The 18559-nt window shown below is 46.3% G+C and overlaps 1 protein-coding gene across 8 annotated transcripts in view; it reads right to left on the bottom strand.

The window, feature by feature from the left end:
• Window positions 1-17682, bottom strand: part of EPHA5 (EPH receptor A5) — a 255158-nt gene extending 237476 nt beyond the window's left edge. For 3 of the 8 annotated variants that reach the window (XM_081836267.1, XM_081836268.1, XM_081836265.1), the window contains exon 1: window positions 17582-17681. In XM_081836267.1, coding sequence (XP_081692393.1) covers window positions 17582-17678 — 97 coding nt within the window. In that variant the 5' untranslated portion in view covers window positions 17679-17681. Of the gene's footprint in view, window positions 1-15986; window positions 16007-17581 lie in introns of those variants that run through there. The other 5 variants (XM_081836263.1, XM_081836264.1, XM_081836269.1 and 2 more) reach the window with 3 other exon arrangements.
• Window positions 17683-18559: the final 877 nt, after the last annotated feature.

Here is an 18559-nt window from a genome sequence, read left to right as displayed (position 1 = left end):
CTGATTTGCTGAGTATGAAAGAGAAGGGGTCATGAAGCAGGTACCTTGGAACAATCATTCTGCAACAAACAATATGAAGTGATCATTGAATATTTTTTATTTTAAAAAATCATGAAAGAGCATAAAACTCCTGATGACTGTTGGAGCATGGGAAAAGGCTGAAAGGCAGCTTGAAAGACAGCCTCTCATGGGGGAGCATTCCACAAATTGCGAGCCACCACTAAAAAGGCCCGTTCTCGCGTTGTCACCCTCCGGACCTCTCATGTACGGGGCTCACAAAGAAGGGCCTCAGATGATGATTGCAGAGTCGAGGTAGGTTTGTGGCTTAGAATCATAGAATCATAGAATCATAGAGTTGGAAGAGACCACAAGGGCCATCGAGTCCAACCCCCTGCCAAGCAGGAAACACCATCAGAGCACTCCTGACATATGGTTGTCAAGCCTCTGCTTAAAGACCTCCAAAGAAGGAGACTCCACCACACTCCTTGGCAGCAAATTCCACTGTCGAACAGCTCTTACTGTCAGGAAGTTCTTCCTAATGTTTAGGTGGAATCTTTTTTCTTGTAGTTTGGAACCATTGCTCTGTGTCCGCTTCTCTGGAGCAGCAGAAAACAACCTTTCTCCCTCCTCTATGTGACATCCTTTTATATATTTGAACATGGCTATCGTATCACCCCTTAACCTCCTCTTCTCCAGGCTAAACATGCCCAGCTCCCTCAGCCGTTCCTCATAAGGCATCGTTTCCAGGCCTTTGACCATTTTGGTTGCCCTCCTCTGGACATGTTCCAGTTTGTCAGTGTCCTTCTTGAACTGTGGTGCTTATTGCAGTCCTGAGCCATTTAAGCCTTTACAAGTCAAAACAAGCATTTTGAATTGGATCCAGAAACTAATCAGCAGCCAGTGCAGTCAGGGCCAGGGTTCGGTGTAATATGCTCAAGCCATCTTACCCAGCCGCTGAATTCCACATTAGCTGAAGATTCCAAACTGTCTTCAGAAGCAGACCTATATATAACACATTGCAGTAATCTAACCTAGTGATTGCCAGAGCATAGAGAACAGGCTATCCCTGTCCAGTCAGGGGCACAGCTGAGCTATCAGCCAAAACTGATAGAAGGCAATCTGTGCTGTCTGAGCCTCAAGGGACAGATATGAACCCATAAATACCCCCAAGCTGTGTACCCGCTCCTTCAGAAGCAATGTAACCCCATCAAGAGCAGGCCACCTCCCATCCATTCAGCTCACTAACAATGCCTCTGTCTAATCTGGATTGAGTTTCAAGTTTGTTGGCTCTCATCTGGTCCATTACCGAGACAAGACAACGGGCCAGCAGATGTAAAGGAGAAGTAGAGCCGTGGTTATCAGCATACTGCTGGCAACAATTCTATTACTCATCCTCACTCACATCTAGCCATCAGCCTGGGCATATTCTGTTTCCAGAGATAACAGGTACTCTTTGCCCTCTCTCCCGGTCATGGCAGGGAATCCGAGACTCAACCAGCAAGGAAGAACAAATTGCAGCATAGTAATGGGTGGGTATAGCAGGCTTCCTCAAATTCAGCCCTCCAGATGTTTTGAGACTACAATTCCCATCATCCCTGACCACTGGTCCTACTAGCTAGGGATCATGGGAGTTGTAGGCCAAAAACATCTGGAAGGCCAAGTTTGAGGAAGTCTGGGGTATAGTCTTTGTGGTGTCATCCAGATGTTATTCATCTCTCATCAGCCCCCACCTGCATGGCGAATGGTCAGGGATGCTGAGAGTTGCAGCAACATCTGCAAGGAATCATTCTGGCAGCCCCTGCAGTGAAGTGTTCATGCAGCAAGTACCTGCTCTGGCTAGAAGCCCAAGTTGAGGGTGACAACAGAGCTCCCATGCTGTCCCAGAAGACCATCTTGCCCAGACCTCTCGGCTCTACCAAAGTGTTCAAGCCCCTTCATCATTAGAAGTCAAAACTTTTCTCCCCTCGTAAATCCTTATTGATTTCATTGCTCCACAGCAATTACTTGTTTCCCTGCCGTTCTCCCTGTTGTGTTAAGTAATTCTGCAAAGCTGTAAATCCAAACCACTCCTGAAACCAAGAGACAGATTCAGTGATCTAGGAAATCAAAAAGCAAAAGGCAGGTGAAACCCCCACAAGAAATCAAAACGGCACTGTATGAAGCAAATACTTTATTAATTATTTGCATGAAAGAAAAGGAGATTTTATATTAGGATGAATCTATTTAGGTGCTACAGAAAGCCAGCTATGGAAGGAAATTGGTTATAAATAGCCTTTATGCTCAACACACCACCAGAAGAAGAAAATGTGTACAATGGAATGAGCTCCCAAAATGAAACGTGACACAATTCTCTCTTGGAGGGGACCGACATGCTCCTTCCTTAACAAGCAGCAGTTGCAGGATGTCAAAGATGCTGCTCTCTGTTTGAAAAAGTGAAAAGCCTCCCAGGTCTGGGGCAAAGTCTATTTCTGCACCAAGCTGTAACCTCACTTGATACTGGTTCAGTTCCATGATACCCAGCCAAGCTAGACATGCAAGGGAGCCTTCAAGCTTCCACGAAGTCTGCACCTCTCCAGAGGTGAACTGGGTCCTCCCAACTGGAACCTGGTACACAAAAGATGGGTGCAGATGAGGACCTAGATTCACATCTGGCCATGGACTGGCTGGGTGCAGAGAATTGGAGGAAGGTACAGTGGTGCCCCGCAAGACAAATGCCTCGCAAGACGAAAAACTCGCTAGACGAAAGGGTTTTCCGTTTTTTGAGGTGCTTCGCAAGACGAATTTCCCTATGGGCTTGCTTCGCAAGACGAAAACGTCTTGCGGGTTTGCTTCCTTTTTCTTAAAGCTGGGGAATCCGCGCTCCACAAGACGAAAAAATCGCAAGACGAAGCAACTCGCGGAACGAATTAATTTCGTCTTACGAGGCACCACTGTACCAGCTAGGGAACCCCCAAGGGGAAAGACTCAGAGCCAGGGGATTGGTGGTGGGATGACGTTGAGTGGTCAGAAGAAGAAGAGGGAGCAGACTGGGAGGAGGAGGTGTCAAAAGAGGCAACAGGGTTGAGTGAGCAGGAAGAGTCTGTGGCAGACAGAACTCCAGAGGCAGAGGTAGAAGCGGAGGCCAAGAGGCAGAGATGAGGCAAGCTGCTGAAGAAGCCAGGGGGGTCTCCCTTCTGCTACAAGTTACTCTCCCCTGGTCCCCCAGAACCTGAAGAGGTATGGAGATGGTGGAGCGAAGATGATGTGGAGCATCAGACTGCTTGGGAAGGAACCATGGGGAGAAGGAGACTTAGGGAGCTGTGGGAAAGCAAGGACCTTCAAGTCCCCACAGCTGCCTCTTTGGGGCAAGATCTTCTAGGAAGAGTTGCTGTTCTCTCTAGGCCTGGCCTCCTGGGCTGTTAACTTCACTGAAGCCATGTGAATTATTGCTGACCTGCTCCAAGTACCCACCTCTGTCACTGGAGATGCACAAAGACTTGCAGGGCCTCATGTGTGCCTGATGTCACCAGATAAATGCCAGGGTCTAGAGCAAAACTGAAGGCTTGGGCTGTGAACTGCCTACATTTTGAAAAGGAGGTCAAAATTTTCACCTCTTTAAGCACACACACACACACACACAATTGCTAAATTGGGAAAATTTGGGCAGAGGGCAAAAGGCTTCCTGGAAAGAAGGCCTGCATTTTGGCTCGGCCCTATAGCTCCTGTTTTAAAGAGCCACTATCCCTTTAAGACCAGGTGAGGAAGAACAGGCACTTATGATGTGATGTTAACACTGTTTATGCATGTAGGAGGCCACCAGAACAAAGGCTCAAGCACACAGAACAGGAAAAGTTTTCCAGCGGTGGCAACAGACAGCAAGCTGCATTGTGCCATTTTGCAACTTTGACCCAGCCTTATTAATTAATACCTAATTGGGTAAGGAGGGCAGCGGAGAGAGAAAAGAACTCCTCTGCATTTTGAAATGGATGCAGTTCTACTAGAAAAGCATTTCGCTAGAAGTTTGGGTAATCCAATACCCCGATATGCATTTTTTAAAGAATGCAATTAACAAAATATGTCATGCATACTATTAAACTAGATAAGGTGGGAGAGAAGAGTGACACAGAAAAAGCTCAACTACAGGCAACAAAACTGCCTGAATACTTCTGTTGCTTCAGTTAAAGAAATTTGAGCTATCCGGGTGGCGCTGTGAGTTAAACCACAGAGCCTAGGGCTTGCCGATCAGAAGGTCGGCAGTTCGAATCCCCACGACGGGGTGAGCTCCCGTTGCTCAGTCCCTGCTCCTGCCAACCTAGCAGTTTGAAAACATGTCAAAGTGCAAGTAGATAAATAGGTACCGCTCCAGCGGGAAGGTAAACGGCATTTCCGTGCGCTGCTCTGGTTCGCCAGAAGCGGCTTAGTCATGCTGGCCACATGACCTGGAAGCTGTACGCCAGCTCTCTCAGCCAATAAAGCGAGATGAGCGCCGCAACCCCAGAGTCGGTCACGACTGGACCGAATGGTCAGGGGTCCCTTTACCTTTACTTTAACCCTTTCAACAAGACCTTCAAATTTAACAAGTGAGGTCCCTCAAAAAAAATTTTTTTTAAATGCAGTGGTGAGAATCCCCTGTTCCAACAGAAATGTTCCTCTTCAGAGCTCCAGCAAACAAGGAACAGCTTTTTGGGGTACAAAATCTGAACTGTATTTGTGCAAGTGTTTTGCTTTGTTTTCCAGTCTTGAATAAAGCAATTCTTTTAACTATGGTACCCATGGTAATTACCCATGGTAATGCAGATGATGTAACAAAAAAACAAAAAAATCAGTACCCACGATTGAAATTAATTACCTTTATTTCCATTTAATTTCATTAACACCTGCATTTTAAAATAAAATGGAAGAGAATGGGTCAAAGTAAGGATGATTTTTTGAACTGCAGTTTTACAAAGCCTCTGGAGGTTCCCCAGTTCATGAACATACTAGTATCCACTAAAGAATCAACAAAATTCTAGATTTCATGGACACGGGAAAGAATGAAAGTACAGTGGTACCTCAGGTTAAGAACTTAATTCGTTCCAGAGGTCCGCTCTTCACCTGAAACTGTTCTTAACCTGAAGCACCGCTTTAGCTAATGGGGCCTCCTGCTGCCGCCGTGCGATTTCTGTTCTCATCCTGAAGCAAAGTTCTTAACCTGAGGTACTATTTCTGGGTTAGCGGATCTGCAGCCTGAAGCGTATGTAACCTGAAGCGTCTGCAACCCAAGGTACCACTGTACATTAACAACTTAGACGAAATGAACCTTCAGAGATCAGATGTTCCCTTCCATCCCTGCAATTCTATGATTCTAGGAACTTCTGATAAGGTTCTGAAATCCGAGAAAGGCTATTCATAGTTTGTGTGAGATGAGACCTCAATTCCTCAGCCATTTCCCCATCCTTCTCTCAGGGCTAAAGCTACAGAATTACAGTGGTGCCTCGCAAGACGAAATTAATTCGTTCCGCGAGTCTCTTCGTCTTGTGGTGTTTTCGTCTTGCGAAGCACGGCTATTAGCGGCTTAGCGGCTATTAGCGGCTTAGCGGCTTAGAAAAAGGGGGGGGGGGAAAACTCGCAAGAACTCGCCCGACGTTTCGTCTTGCGAAGCAAGCCCATAGGAAAATTTGTCTTGCGAAGCACCTCAAAAGACGGAAAACTCTTTCGTCTAGCGAGTTTTTCATCTTGTGAGGCATTCGTCTTGCGGGGCACCACTGTATCACCCTGGTTCAGCAGCGGAGGAAGCCGCTTGCTCCCCTGGGGTGATGCGCCAAGGGACGTGCCACCCATAGGGGCAGGGTGAGGGCGAGGCAAGCCACCCATTGGGGCAGGGCACACCGCGGGGCCTCCAGAGTCTGCCTGCCTCCTCCCACTCAGCTGCCCTACAGCTGGGGGAGAGGCAGGGGGTGGACTGTTTGGCCAGTGCAGAGCCTGCGCGCACCCAAACTCAGACACACTGCAGGCCCCGCGGTGAGTGCTGCCCGGCATTTTGTCACCCCCCTCAGTTGTGACACCCGGGGCGGCCCACACCCACTGCCCTCCACCCATGCCCTGGTCAACTAGACTAACTTTCAAGCCTAGCCTTCGTTTCTCTGTACAAAACCCATCCTTCCAAGAAGGATGCTACTATAAAAACCCTGAAAACAAACAATGCAAGCCAAAATATACCAATTCACTGAATTCAGAAGTTTTATTTCAGAAGTGCAAACAAGGTCAATTTGTGCCGTGGGTGAAGTGACCTGTTCTTGCATTTGTGGAGGGAAGAAGAAGGAGGAGGAGGAGGAGGAGGAGGAGGAGGAGAGGAGGAGTTTGGATTTGATATCCCACTTTATCATTACCCGAAGGAGTCTCAAAGTGGCTAACATTCTCCTTTCCCTTCCTCCCCCACAACAAACATCTGTGAGGTGTGTGGGGCTGAAAGACTTCAGCGAAGTGTGACAAGCCCAAGGTCACCCAGCAGCTGCATGTGGAGGAGCGGGGACGCGAACCTGGTTCACCAGATTATGAGTCCACCGCTCTTAACCACTACACCACACTGGCTCAGCTCCCTCTCTCTTAAAAATGAGCACATGCCGTTTGTAACCAAGGTGCTCTCTTGCCTGGAACAGATTAGGGCCTTTGTGCAAAGCAAAAGGAAGCTTTACAGAAGCCCTTTCCCCCAAGAGACGACGCCTTGGTAGAAGTCACAATTACAACACGTGGAAAATGCTGAAAGTTCCATCCATGCAATGGAAACAATTGTTCACTTTCCAAAAGCTCACCGTTTCCTTCCTCTTTCTCTTGAGGAATCGTGTCACCTGGGAAAACAAAGGCGTGCGCTTCTTTGAAAAGGTCTTACACACTGATTCTGCAAGGCTACTCTGCAGAATCCAGCCACAAACCCTGGAAATTGTCCCTAATGATGAATGAGCCTCTTACATACAGGAAGCAATCATTTTGCATGGATGTTCCATTCCCAGCCCCTGCATGCGACAGCGTATAAGCGTATAAGCATATTCTGCCCCACTTTGCCTTCTCCCAGGTCCAAAAGGACCCAGTTAAAATGGCTGCCACCTGAATGTACCTTAAATAGGTACACAAACCCAACGAGAGGTGTGCGCTTGCTTTTTCTGGGCTATCTCATTTATTTTATTTGAGACAAACAAATTCTCCTCATCCAAACAAGGAAGCTTTCTCTTCTTGGATCTTCCATCCAAAACATTATTTAGATGCCATGCTTCTTGTTGTTGTTTAGTCGTTTAGTCGTGTCCGACTCTTCATGACCCCGTGGACCAGAGCACGCCAGGCACTTCTGTCTTCTACTGCCTCCCGCAGTTTAGTCAGACTCATGTTTGTAGCTTCGAGAACACTGTCCAACCATCTCGTCCTCTGTTGTCTCCTTCTCCTTGTACCCTCCATCATTCCCAACAACAGGGTCTTTTCCAGGGACTCTTCTCTTCTCATGAGGTGGCCAGAGTATTGGAGCCTCGGCTTCAGGATCTGTCCTTCCAGTGAGCACTCAGAGCTGATTTCCTTCAGAATGGATAGGTTTGATCTTCTTGCAGTCCATGAGACTCTCAAGAGTCTCCTCCAGCACCATAATTAAAAAAAAAAATTGTTTTAGCATGCTGATATTCAGATTACTTAGTATTCCAGCTATTACAGTATTTAAGATGGGGGGAATCAATTTTTTAAAAGAAAGAAAGAAAGAAAGAAAGAAAGAAAGAAAGAAAGAAAGAAAGAAAGAAAGAAAGTTTATCCAGTTTGTAAGAAATTGCATGATGTGCCAACAGAATACATTTGACCTTACTGACAGAAGGTTAAAGCAGATTTGTAGTCTACTTATAGGGACTTCACACCTAATTAATTTAATGCATAGATGCAACAACATGCATGATTGATGAAATAATGCTGTGTCTATCATGACAGCACACTCTCCATGCAAGTCAATTGTCAGCAGGATTTCCCTAGCATGGCTCCATCTCACAAACTCTATTGGTCTGTCCACCTTCCTTCTCTTTAAATCATGCATATAAAAAGTAAAACCCACATTCTAAGAATGTGGGAACAAGTGACTTAATATGAGCGCCTGTTCTTCTCAAATCATCAAGACAATTAGGTTCATCAGCCTTAGATTTAATTTCTCCAGATTTACACTGTATAATTATATCTGGGAATCACTTTTATCTCTCTCACACACACTTATTAGTTTTTAAAAAGGATGCTGGTGTCAGCAGTTATTTCTCCTACAAGTTGCCTGATTAACATACATTTCAATCTTAGATTATTTTTTTTAATTAAAAAAACAACTCTCAACCCTAAACACATTTACTGAGAAGTGAATCCCACTGAGTTTCATGGCTTACTTTCTTGTGATTATGCTCAGATGGCAGTTTCAAAATAATAACCAACAAATTATTTTGTTGCTACATATATATGTATATGCTATATATATGCTACATATATATAGCTGTCAGAGCTGCCCGAGGTCCCAGCTCACAAAGGACCAACGCCAGTTCGTTGTTATATACAAAAGTCTTTATTGAAGTTCAGTTTCGATTTCAAAGCCGAGGCGCGCAGCTCTACGTCTCAAACTCTAGACCGCTGAAGCTCCGTCTGAATCTCCTCCCCCCAGACACCAGTTTAAGACTCTAGCCTTGCTCCACCTCTTCCTTTGCTCTTTCCTCCTCTGGGTCCGCCTGTCCGCTGGGGTCTTGCCCTTTCTAGACTCTTCTGACGCTGAGTCCCCTGAGTCTTCCCCCTGCCTCCGGCGGGCTTTAGGACCTGGTTCCCAATCCGGGTTTTCTGCTGTCCCGCGCGCCTGTACATTCGAACTTGGCGCCCGCGCCCAGCCGGCAACCTTCCTCCTGACCGTTACACTGCTCCTGTCACTGCTTCCCCTTTCGGGGAGGCTAGCTGGACCTGACGCCCCCTCCATTCCCTCACTCTCCAATAGAGGCGTGGTCAGCCCTGACTCATCTTCTCTCCCTGCTGGAGGAGACGCTGGCCCTGATACATGGGACTCTTCCCCCCCACTACGCTCTGGTGGGGGAGCTGGTCCTGATCCCCCGCTGCTGCTTTGGGAGTCCCCGCTGGAGAAGCTCATGGAATCTCTCGGGCCACTGTCATACTCCCCTACGCTGCCCTCAGATTCTTCCCCTTCGCTCTCCATTTCCTCTCTCCCCTGTGCCTCTGCTCCTGAGCCCCTGACAATAGCTAACAGTGGAAAAAAGATAAATAAAACTTATAGGATAAAGATAAATAAAACTTATAGGGAAAGCTACATTAAGTGCAATTTTTTTTCCTTAATTTTATTGTCTCCCAATCTTCTTAGCCTCCACATTGGGTATTCATTAGAGAGAAAAGCATGAAGAAAATAGAATCTTGTATTCTAGTGCTCCCTCTTTTGTCAACTGGAGACTAAAAGATAGCACTAAGGAAGATCCAAACTATGCAGGGATTGTATTTACTCTGCACATCTCCATGGTTTCCTTTTCCAGAAAAGGACAAAACAAGAACAAGTTCAATTGCAACTTTACAACCTTGACTAAAGGCCAAACTAGATGGGGCATTAATTGCAGGAATGCAATTAACATGCACATTTTTGTTATGTTAATAGCAACCATGGAGAAGCCGTAAAGGGCTCCAGGACCCTGGGGGGTGAGGAGACAATGTTTAACTCTATCTCTCCTTGACAAGTCGAAATAAATAAAAAAAATTAAAAAATTGCACAGTAGCACCTTAGAGACCAACTAAGTTTGTTTTGGGTATAAGCTTTTGTGTGCATGCACACTTCTTCAGACAAGGTCAGTTGTGAGAAAATCACCTCTCCAAAGCTGCCATAGTTTTTTTTATATATAATAATATTTATTAAAGTTTCAGAAGAATTACAAAAATGAAAAAAGAAAAAGAAAACAAAAAATACAAAGTACAGAAAAAGTAAAAAAGCAATTAAAAACATTTCAATCTTTCCATGTCTTGTCTTTCATTTACTTATTTCCCTGACCTCCTCTCACCTCCCTCTTTTGTATTCTAGTTCAATAGTTGTTTCAGCAAATCCTTACCCTTTTTACAATTATCTTGATACTTTATCGTAATATATTATAACTTTACATTTTTACATGTTAACAATCCATTTTTATATACCCCTTAGCAACATTATTGCTAAAACCACTTAGCTTCATTCCAACCTCCCTCTAACATTCCTTAATTTTACAGTGTTTCTGTAAATAGACTTTAAATTTCTTCCAATCTTCTTCTACCGACTCTTCTCCCTGGTCTCGAATTCTGCCAGTCATTTCCGCCAGTTCCATGTACTCCATCACCTTCATCTGCCATTCTTCCTGGGTGGGTAGATCTTGTGTCTTCCAATACTTCGCGATGAGTATTCTTGCTGCTGTTGTAGCATACATAAAGAAAGTTCTATCCTTCTTTGGCACCAATTGGCTGACCATGCCCAGGAGAAAGGCCTCTGGTTTTTTCAAGAAAGTATATTTAAATACCTTTTTAATTTCGTTATAAATCATCTCCCAGAAAGCCTTAATCCTTGGGCACGTCCACCAAAGGTGAAAGAATGTACCTTCATTTTCCTTTCCAAAGCTGCCATAGTTGTCATGATAAAGTATGGTAAATGCTAAACAGGAAATAGAGAAGGGAAACTGCAAAGGAGGGATGGGATGCAACAAACACACATTGTTTCTGATTCTCTAAACCAGTGGATTCTCTAATCTTTTTTTCCTATGGGCCACACAGAATAAAAACTTGCTCTCACCACACCAGGTTTTTTTTAAAAAAAATGATAAAAAATACATTGGAAAACAGTAAGAAACAACTTCTAGCAGTGCTTGATTTATAACACAGAACACAGCTACTTTATAATATAATCAGAAAGTATAAAACAATGCAGCTGCATAAGAACATAAATCATTCCCAAAATATAATGATAAATGAGCCTCTAACATATGTACTTTAAGTATGTATACAAACTCAATGAGTGGTGTGAGCTTGCTTTTCCCCAGTACAGTGGTACCTCGGGTTACAGACGCTTCAGGTTACAGACGCTTCAGGTTACAGACACTTCAGGTTACAGACTCCGCTAACCCAGAAATAGTACCTCGGGTTAAGAACTTTACCTCAGGATGAGAACAGGATGAGAAATCGTGCGGCGGCAGTGCAGCAGCAGCAGGAGGCCCCTTTAGCTAAAGTGGTGCTTCAGGTTAAGAACAGTTTCAGGTTAAGAACAGACCTCCAGAACGAATTAAGTTCTTAACCCAAGGTACCACTGTAATCTCATTGATATTGGGTCTAATTTGAGACAGGCAAACTCTCCTCTCCTCATCAACACAAAGAAGCCTTGCTCTTTTCTGATCTTTCATATTTGTCAGAGTTGAAAACCCCTGTTCACAACCATTTGTTGTGGAGAACTGTAGAAGAGTAGCCAATGCTCTTGAAGAGAGATATTGATACTGTTTACGGTTGTGCGTCAAAACAAAAGTTATTTTGAAACTGCGCTGGACTATATTACACTGTTTCTTTGATTGTTTCTTTGATTGTCTTTGAATCTTCCTGCCACGCTTGCCATACCCTTTGAGAACCATTGCTGGGTCTGAACCATAAATGGAACCACTATGATACAACATCTGCCTTGAGCGCACTATGAAAACACCTGTACGAACATTTACAGCACAATTCTTCATCTGAAGTTCAAGTAACAGCTTGATCCCCACACCTGCTTTTTATTATTATTATTTATTTTTTGAAGAAAGGGAATGAAAACTACTTGGCAAAGCAACACCTGAAACAGAGCTTCTCAGAGACGGCGCTTATTATTTACTATTTATAATATTTCACGACTGTATGGCTTTCAAGTGCTGCTTGTACATGGTATTTGGTGCACATAAAATGGCACGCTAACAGTGCAACCCTATATGTGGCTACCGGGGGTGTGGAATTCACTGAGTTCCAAAGGACTTCCTCCCAAGTAAGTGAGTGCAGGATTGTAGCCTACAAGTTACAATACATGCAATTAAACAAACAGTGCTGAGCTAAAACCGTAATACCCTTAGCACAGGCATCATGAAACTCGGCCCTCTAGATGTTCTGGGACTACAATTCCCATCATCCTTGACCACCGGTCCTGTTAGCTAGGGATGATGGGAGTTGTAGCCCCAAAACATCTGGAGGGCTGAGTTTGGGGATGCCTGCCTTAGCAGCACAACTGAGCAGCAAGTACCAATTTAAAAAAAGAGCTAGGTCTTGACCAGTAAAGTATAGCAGTGATGTCATTAGAGTGCTAATCAAAAACCTATTTCAGCCTTGCATTGGTTTCTGGAGATCTTGACAAGTGCTTTTCAACTTAGCTGCTTTAAAGTATCACTGCTGATCCACTCATAATTCTGAAGAGCAGGCAGGTTAACTTTTAGAAATCTCTCTATCCAGAACCAAATCCTCTAACATTCACTCAGATGTAACAGCGATATAATATTTGTTACAAGGCCACAGAAAATTCCAATTATTAGCTCTCAAAGAAAAGCGAGGGTGGGAGGGGGGGAAACCAGTGCCCTTACAAAGCCAAGCGATTAAAGATCTTTGCCGGAAAATTAAACTTCATAAAAATAAAAAAGTCTCTTTGAATTATACAGCAAGATTCTTTAATAGTTTCAAGACTCGTTCATTTTAATGGGGGAGAGTTAAGAATATGCCAACTCGCTGAAATCAATGAAATCTTGATTGGGCCCATAATCTTCTTTTTTAAAAAAAAAAACAAAAAAAAACCTGACAGTGGTTATAAAAGTGGAGGGGGGGGGTAGTTTAAGCTTTTTCCATCAGCCTTCAGAACCAGCTCAAGTGATCCTCAGTTCTATTCCACATGTTGGAAGGAGTACAGCTACGCTTCAGGGAGCTGAACTTCCAAGGACCCTAGAAAAAGGACATTAGTGACTATTGTCGCAGTGAATGGTGGCTGGCTCTCTGCAAGGCGAGCCACTTCCACAGACAGTGTTGTTCGGTCATAATTGGCCAAGGCACCCCCTGCTGTGCAAAGCATTTGTCAAATAATGCTTGTTTATAAATAAACTTCCAAATGGTACCAACTGGCCATTAGCGAATAAACCCTGGTTCACTTCTAATGCCATGTCCCTCTTAAAAGGGCAGGAACAGAGGGTGAACGGAAGCAGCCAAGTAGACAAGGTGCAACAATCCTGTATCTGACTGCATAATTCATTGGTTATTTTCCAACCTTCCCCCCCACCCCCGTCCTCTTCCAAATTTGGCTATGCAGTTTCAAGCCAATAACCTGCTCAGTTCCACAAAGTCAGTCATTCCTGCAGCATGTATGTTGACTTTGTAGGATGTGACTAGGGTTAATTTCATTTTGCCATGCTAATGAAATATTAGGAGGGCATAACTGAAAAGGCTTCCCACACATCTCAAAGTTATGAGCTTCAAGATACACTGTCCCAAAAGATGGATCTGGGAAAACAGCAGCTCTGACTCTCTCCCGGAGCTGAAATTTTCAGTCAGCACTGTGCACACAATTCTGGGCTTTTTGACTGAGTACTTTCCAGTCAGAAACTATGTTTTCCTAAGGGAATAAACGCATGCTTTCCATCTAAGCAGAAAGACACCCAGGCCCCTCACTAAAACATGCCGCACAGAACAAAATTATAGCATCAACTGATCTCTGCCAAGGTATAAATAAATTCACTTCCTAGCTATATTTTGCCTTCCTCAATCCATCTTTCTGGGAGTGCCAACTTTTTGAAAACACACACATACAGTATACTGTATTTACAAATACACCTAACTGCCCATCAGGAAACTCTGTCAGTCTAGGACTTAATTCAGAAATCGTGCCACACCATGGTTGAGGCAGCCAAACCATGATATGGCATGGCAGTGCATTGGCAAACTGTGGGTTTTGGTCATCTAGCAAATAAAAAGCCACAATATGTGTTAAATGCACTTTGGTGTAACATATGCTTTGACAAACTGTAGCCATGCTACTGATCCATCTCTATAGGTCACTATGTCTAGAGACAAGTGCTAAATAGGGGAGATCCTAACCATGGTGGCCTTAGGTTAAAGGTAAAGGGGACCCCTGACCATTAGGTCCAGTTGTGGCCGACTCTGGGGTTGTGGTGCTCATCTCGCTTTACTGGCCGAGGGAGCCGGCGTACAGCTTCTGGGTCATGTGGCCAGCATGACTAAGCCGCTTCTGGCGAACCAGAGCAGCACACGGAAACGCAGTTTACCTTCCCGCAGGAGCGGTACCTATTTATCTACTTGCACTTTGACGTCCTTTCAAACTGCTAGGTTGACAGGAGCTGGGACCGAGCAACGGGAGCTCACCCCGTTGCGGAGATTCGAACCACCGCACCTTCTGATCGGCAAGTCCTAGTCTCTGTGGTTTAACCCACAGTGCCACCCGCGTCCCTTGGCCTTAGGTTGCAAAGTATAATTAGCACACATCACCGTTTGGGTTTATTTCTGAACTGTCTATATGATCACCAATGGAGACCTGGCTTAGGAGATTTCTCCCACAAAGAAAGGGCTCCCAGCAGATTTCACACCCATTCTCCCAAGTAAGATGCTTGTGAACATTTTCCAAGCCCCAAATCCACCAGCCTCTCATTACCATATCAGTGCAGATCATGGGGGTTGGGGGGGTGAGCAAGGTAAAATGCCTTTGTGTTAGAAATGTCTAATGTCCTGCATCCCGTCATCCAGATGACAGCATTCAGCACAGAAATATTATTCCATGAAGGGCAGATCAAACAGTTCAATCAAACATCAATATAGCTATAGACACAGTTATTCTAATTATGGAGGCTAACACCCCATGCACAAGTATTCATGTGTTACAATAACTTATTCAAACAGCAAACTCATGTGTTTGGTGTCGACAGCATTGCAGCCAAAAAAAGGGCAACTGTAGGGTGGAAGAGATATCCCTGAGGTTTGCAAAATGATAGTCTTGAAACTGGGGGCAGTGAAGGCTAAACACCCTCAGTAGCCACAGAAAGGAAATGTCCTGCTGAGAGAGAATGGCTGACAGGAACACTGCAGCAGCTTGTTGCAGACCCCACAATTTAGGCTTTTCCATGGGGGGGTGGGATTACACCTATAAAGAAGGATTTGTTTTGTTTTGACAAATCATTTTCTTCTGGGCGATAGTCAGGAAACCTTTCTCTCAGTTCACATCACATAGAGGCATTGCCAGTAAGGCTTTGACTATCAAACCAGGCAATATAACAAGACCAATCCTCATCTAGCGACAAACCTTGTTATGCGTTGGCTTCAAAATAAAAGAACTATTAGATGCCAATAATCTTCCAAAAGCATCTGGCTTTCCTGTTGCAAAATTGCTCATTTACTGTCCTCTTCCGAGCACACACAAACACTCTCATCAGATCTCACTGTATCTTGATTTCATTGCATGGCAAAGGCTATCATCCCAGGAGTTATGAAAGTAACTGAAAGAGATATGAAATCCCACTTCTCTTTGGTGACAGGAAGAACTGGGTTTCCTCACCCCTCGCTGAGGAGTTTCTGCTCCCCCCCACACACCTTTGACCCAACACATGCAAAAATGGCATCTGAGTCTTATAACCCCTACTTAAGCTCGCCATACTAGAATCTGGAGGGGGGAAATGCTATAAAAATAGGGGAGGTCATTTATAAGCACCTTTTTATACAGACTTCATACAGCTCAAGTTAAGTGAGCAGAATGAACTGGCTTTCCTACACACAAAGTAGCTCTACAAATAAGTCACTTTGGAGTTATTTTTCCATCTAAATGCATACTGTCCAAGCCGTTCCCATACCCTTCAACCAACTCAAACGCAGGAATTCTAAAGGCACCACCAATTTATAATTTTATAACATTATATTTAAAAAATTATAGGGGGGGGTGTTCAGTTGATAAGAGCTAGGAATAAGACCTGCCAGCTATTGCCACCGACACAGACATATGCCTTAGGAAGGGACAGGCGGAAAACCTGCTTGCTGGATGGTGGGTTTTTCTTTGCTCATCCTAGCCCCACAGAATCTGAGGGGAAGCACTTCTTCTCCCAGACTAATCCCCTGCACTCCAGAAGAGCCATCTCCATAGCTCTACACACTGAATCTTCTTCACAATGTGATCCTGCCAGCCCAAATAAGACAAAAACGGTATTGAACAGCCCACTGAAGCAAAGTCTTCTAAGCCTGTGGTGGCCACCACAATCATGGAGAGATGCTGAAATCATGTATGATTTAGCTGAGATTCCTGTGTTGTAGGGGGTTGGTCTAGATGACCCTTAGGGATCCCTTGCAATTCTGTGAAAATGGTTCTTTCTGGACCAACAGCTACCAGTGTGAGTCGTATTCAGAAGGCCCTTGTATTCTGCAAAACAACTACCACCCCTTATACTGTATGTATAACCAGAAGTTGTTTAGACTAAAATGCAAACAAATCTTCACTCACACACTTGCAGTGAAAGATCAGGAAAAAATTGCCCACACCTCCTTTTGTCAATATTTTTTTTTTTTTTTTTTTTTTTTTTTTGCTCCTCTGCTTCAGTATCAACATCAGCCAAACATGTAGGCATTAAAAGCAGGTGAAGATTTTCCTGGTCTGGGGCGGGGGGGGGGGAGCAATGGGGAAAACCTTCGCTGGGGAGATTTCTCCCTGGATGTAACAGGAGCCAGGCAAGTTCTTTCCCCCGCAAAAAGTGCTGCTCCTATTCACCCCTCTACCCAGAGGTTTTTTTCCCCCTAAAAAAAATGTTTAGGGGTACTCTGATTTTCCTACTCCTATTGAAATGCTGCCCCTCAGTGAGGCCAAACTTAGATTCAAAATGATTTAAAATGTTTAGGGGTATGCGTCCCCCTGCGTCCCCCCCCCCCCCAGAAAAAAGCACCGCAGCTACCAGTCGGGAGGATGAGAGGGCAACTGGGGGCGGCGGGGGGCGGGCAGAGAAAAGCGAAGTAGAGAGAAGCAGCTACTGAAATGATCTTACAGATTGGGGGGGGGGGGGAGAGATGAAAAAGAAGAGCTCGCTTCATGCCCGTGCTTTGCCCAAGCTCCCATCTCCAGCACCGCTACCTCCCATCCGCAACAAACCCGGGAAGATGTGCCAAACCTACGGCCAGGGCGCCCTTGAGCAGGTGCAGAGTGCATTGCCTCCCGGCGCCTGTCTGATACGGCGGAGATCGTGGGCACAACCCCCAGATCGGAAGGGCATAAGAATCTTAATCTCAGGGTCGTAGGTTCGACCCCCGCGTTGGGCAGATTCCTGCATTGCTGGACTAGATGACCCTGGTGGACCCTTCCAACTCTCCCATTCTATCACGAACTCTGCCGCACGAGCCCCAAACCCCTCTCCTCACCCCTGAGAAGATGGGCTGGAAGAGAAGAACCAACGTTGCTGCCTTTTTTTATTTTCATCCTTCCCATCCGGGCAGCTGGATGGACTGCGCCTCCGAAACCCCCGCGAAGCCCGATGCGGGCCGCCAGAAAAGGGTCACTGGCGCCCGGGCAAGCGCTCGCTCGCGCGCCCCCCATGCCCCGCTACGCCCGGCGCCCTCCCGATCCCTCGCCCGGCGCGCTCACCTTGACTGCCGGCCGCGCTCCGGAGCGTCCCGCCGGGCAGGAGGAGCAGCGGCAGCAGCACCGCCAGAGGCGGCGCCGGCGGGCGGGCGCGCAGCATCCTCGCTCCGCCCGGGATGGGCTCCGCGCGCGGGCGGCTGCGTCGGCGGCTGCCTCAGCCGGGTCGTCGCCCTCCTCCGCCTTCTCCTCCTCGCCCGAGACGCTGCGGAACCTCCTCGGCTCGGCGTCTGGCCCTGCAGCCGCTCCTCCTCGTCCTCTGTCCTGGTAGCGAGCGGGGATGGCGACGGTGTTGGGAAGCCCCGGCGGCGCGTCTCCAGCAGCGCGCCCGAAACTCCGAGCTCCTGCTTCGCCTTGGTGCTGCTGCTGCGCGCAGCCACCAGCGCGGCGGCGGGGGCAGGGGCGGCGCGCTTAGCTCCGCCCCTGGCTCCTCCCCTTTCCTTGACGACCCCCCCTCCCCCTCGCTAGCATCGCCAAAAAGGTGGAGCTGCCAGAGGGTCCTCTCTTCTGACCCCCCAAGCTGGTTCCCAAGGGTGCCAGCGCGCGGCTATGGAACTAAATGGTGCGCCTTGCTTGCGCGCAAAGTGGGGAGGAAGAGGAATGTGTGGTGTGTTTTTTTTTTTTAAAAAGCATTTATCATAGCGGCCGGCCCTCGAGGATTTTCGCATGAGCTGCTTGGGATTCCCTCTCGACGGCCTTGGAAAGGCGATCGGCGTCCTGACCGTGCGCTGCGCAAACGGTGAGCTGGAGAGCGCGGCTTGCCCGGGGCGAGCGGGCGGTTGAATGACAGAGGCAGTCTTCGTGAAGGACACGCGAATAAGCTGAAGGAGACCGGCTTTGCCCAAACGAACGAAACGAATAAACATAGCGACCCATGTCACCATCGGCGCATAGGCAGGATCGGCACATAGCTACGCAAATGTCAGATGGGGTCACCTGGCTTGCCAGTGGTATATGTGGAAAGCAATGTGGAAAGCAAGCCTT

Source organism: Podarcis erhardii, assembly GCF_964252035.2.
Source record: "Podarcis erhardii genome assembly, chromosome: 13".
NCBI classification, from domain to species: domain Eukaryota; kingdom Metazoa; phylum Chordata; class Lepidosauria; order Squamata; family Lacertidae; genus Podarcis; species Podarcis erhardii.
This window is presented reverse-complemented; position numbering and strand designations above follow the sequence as displayed.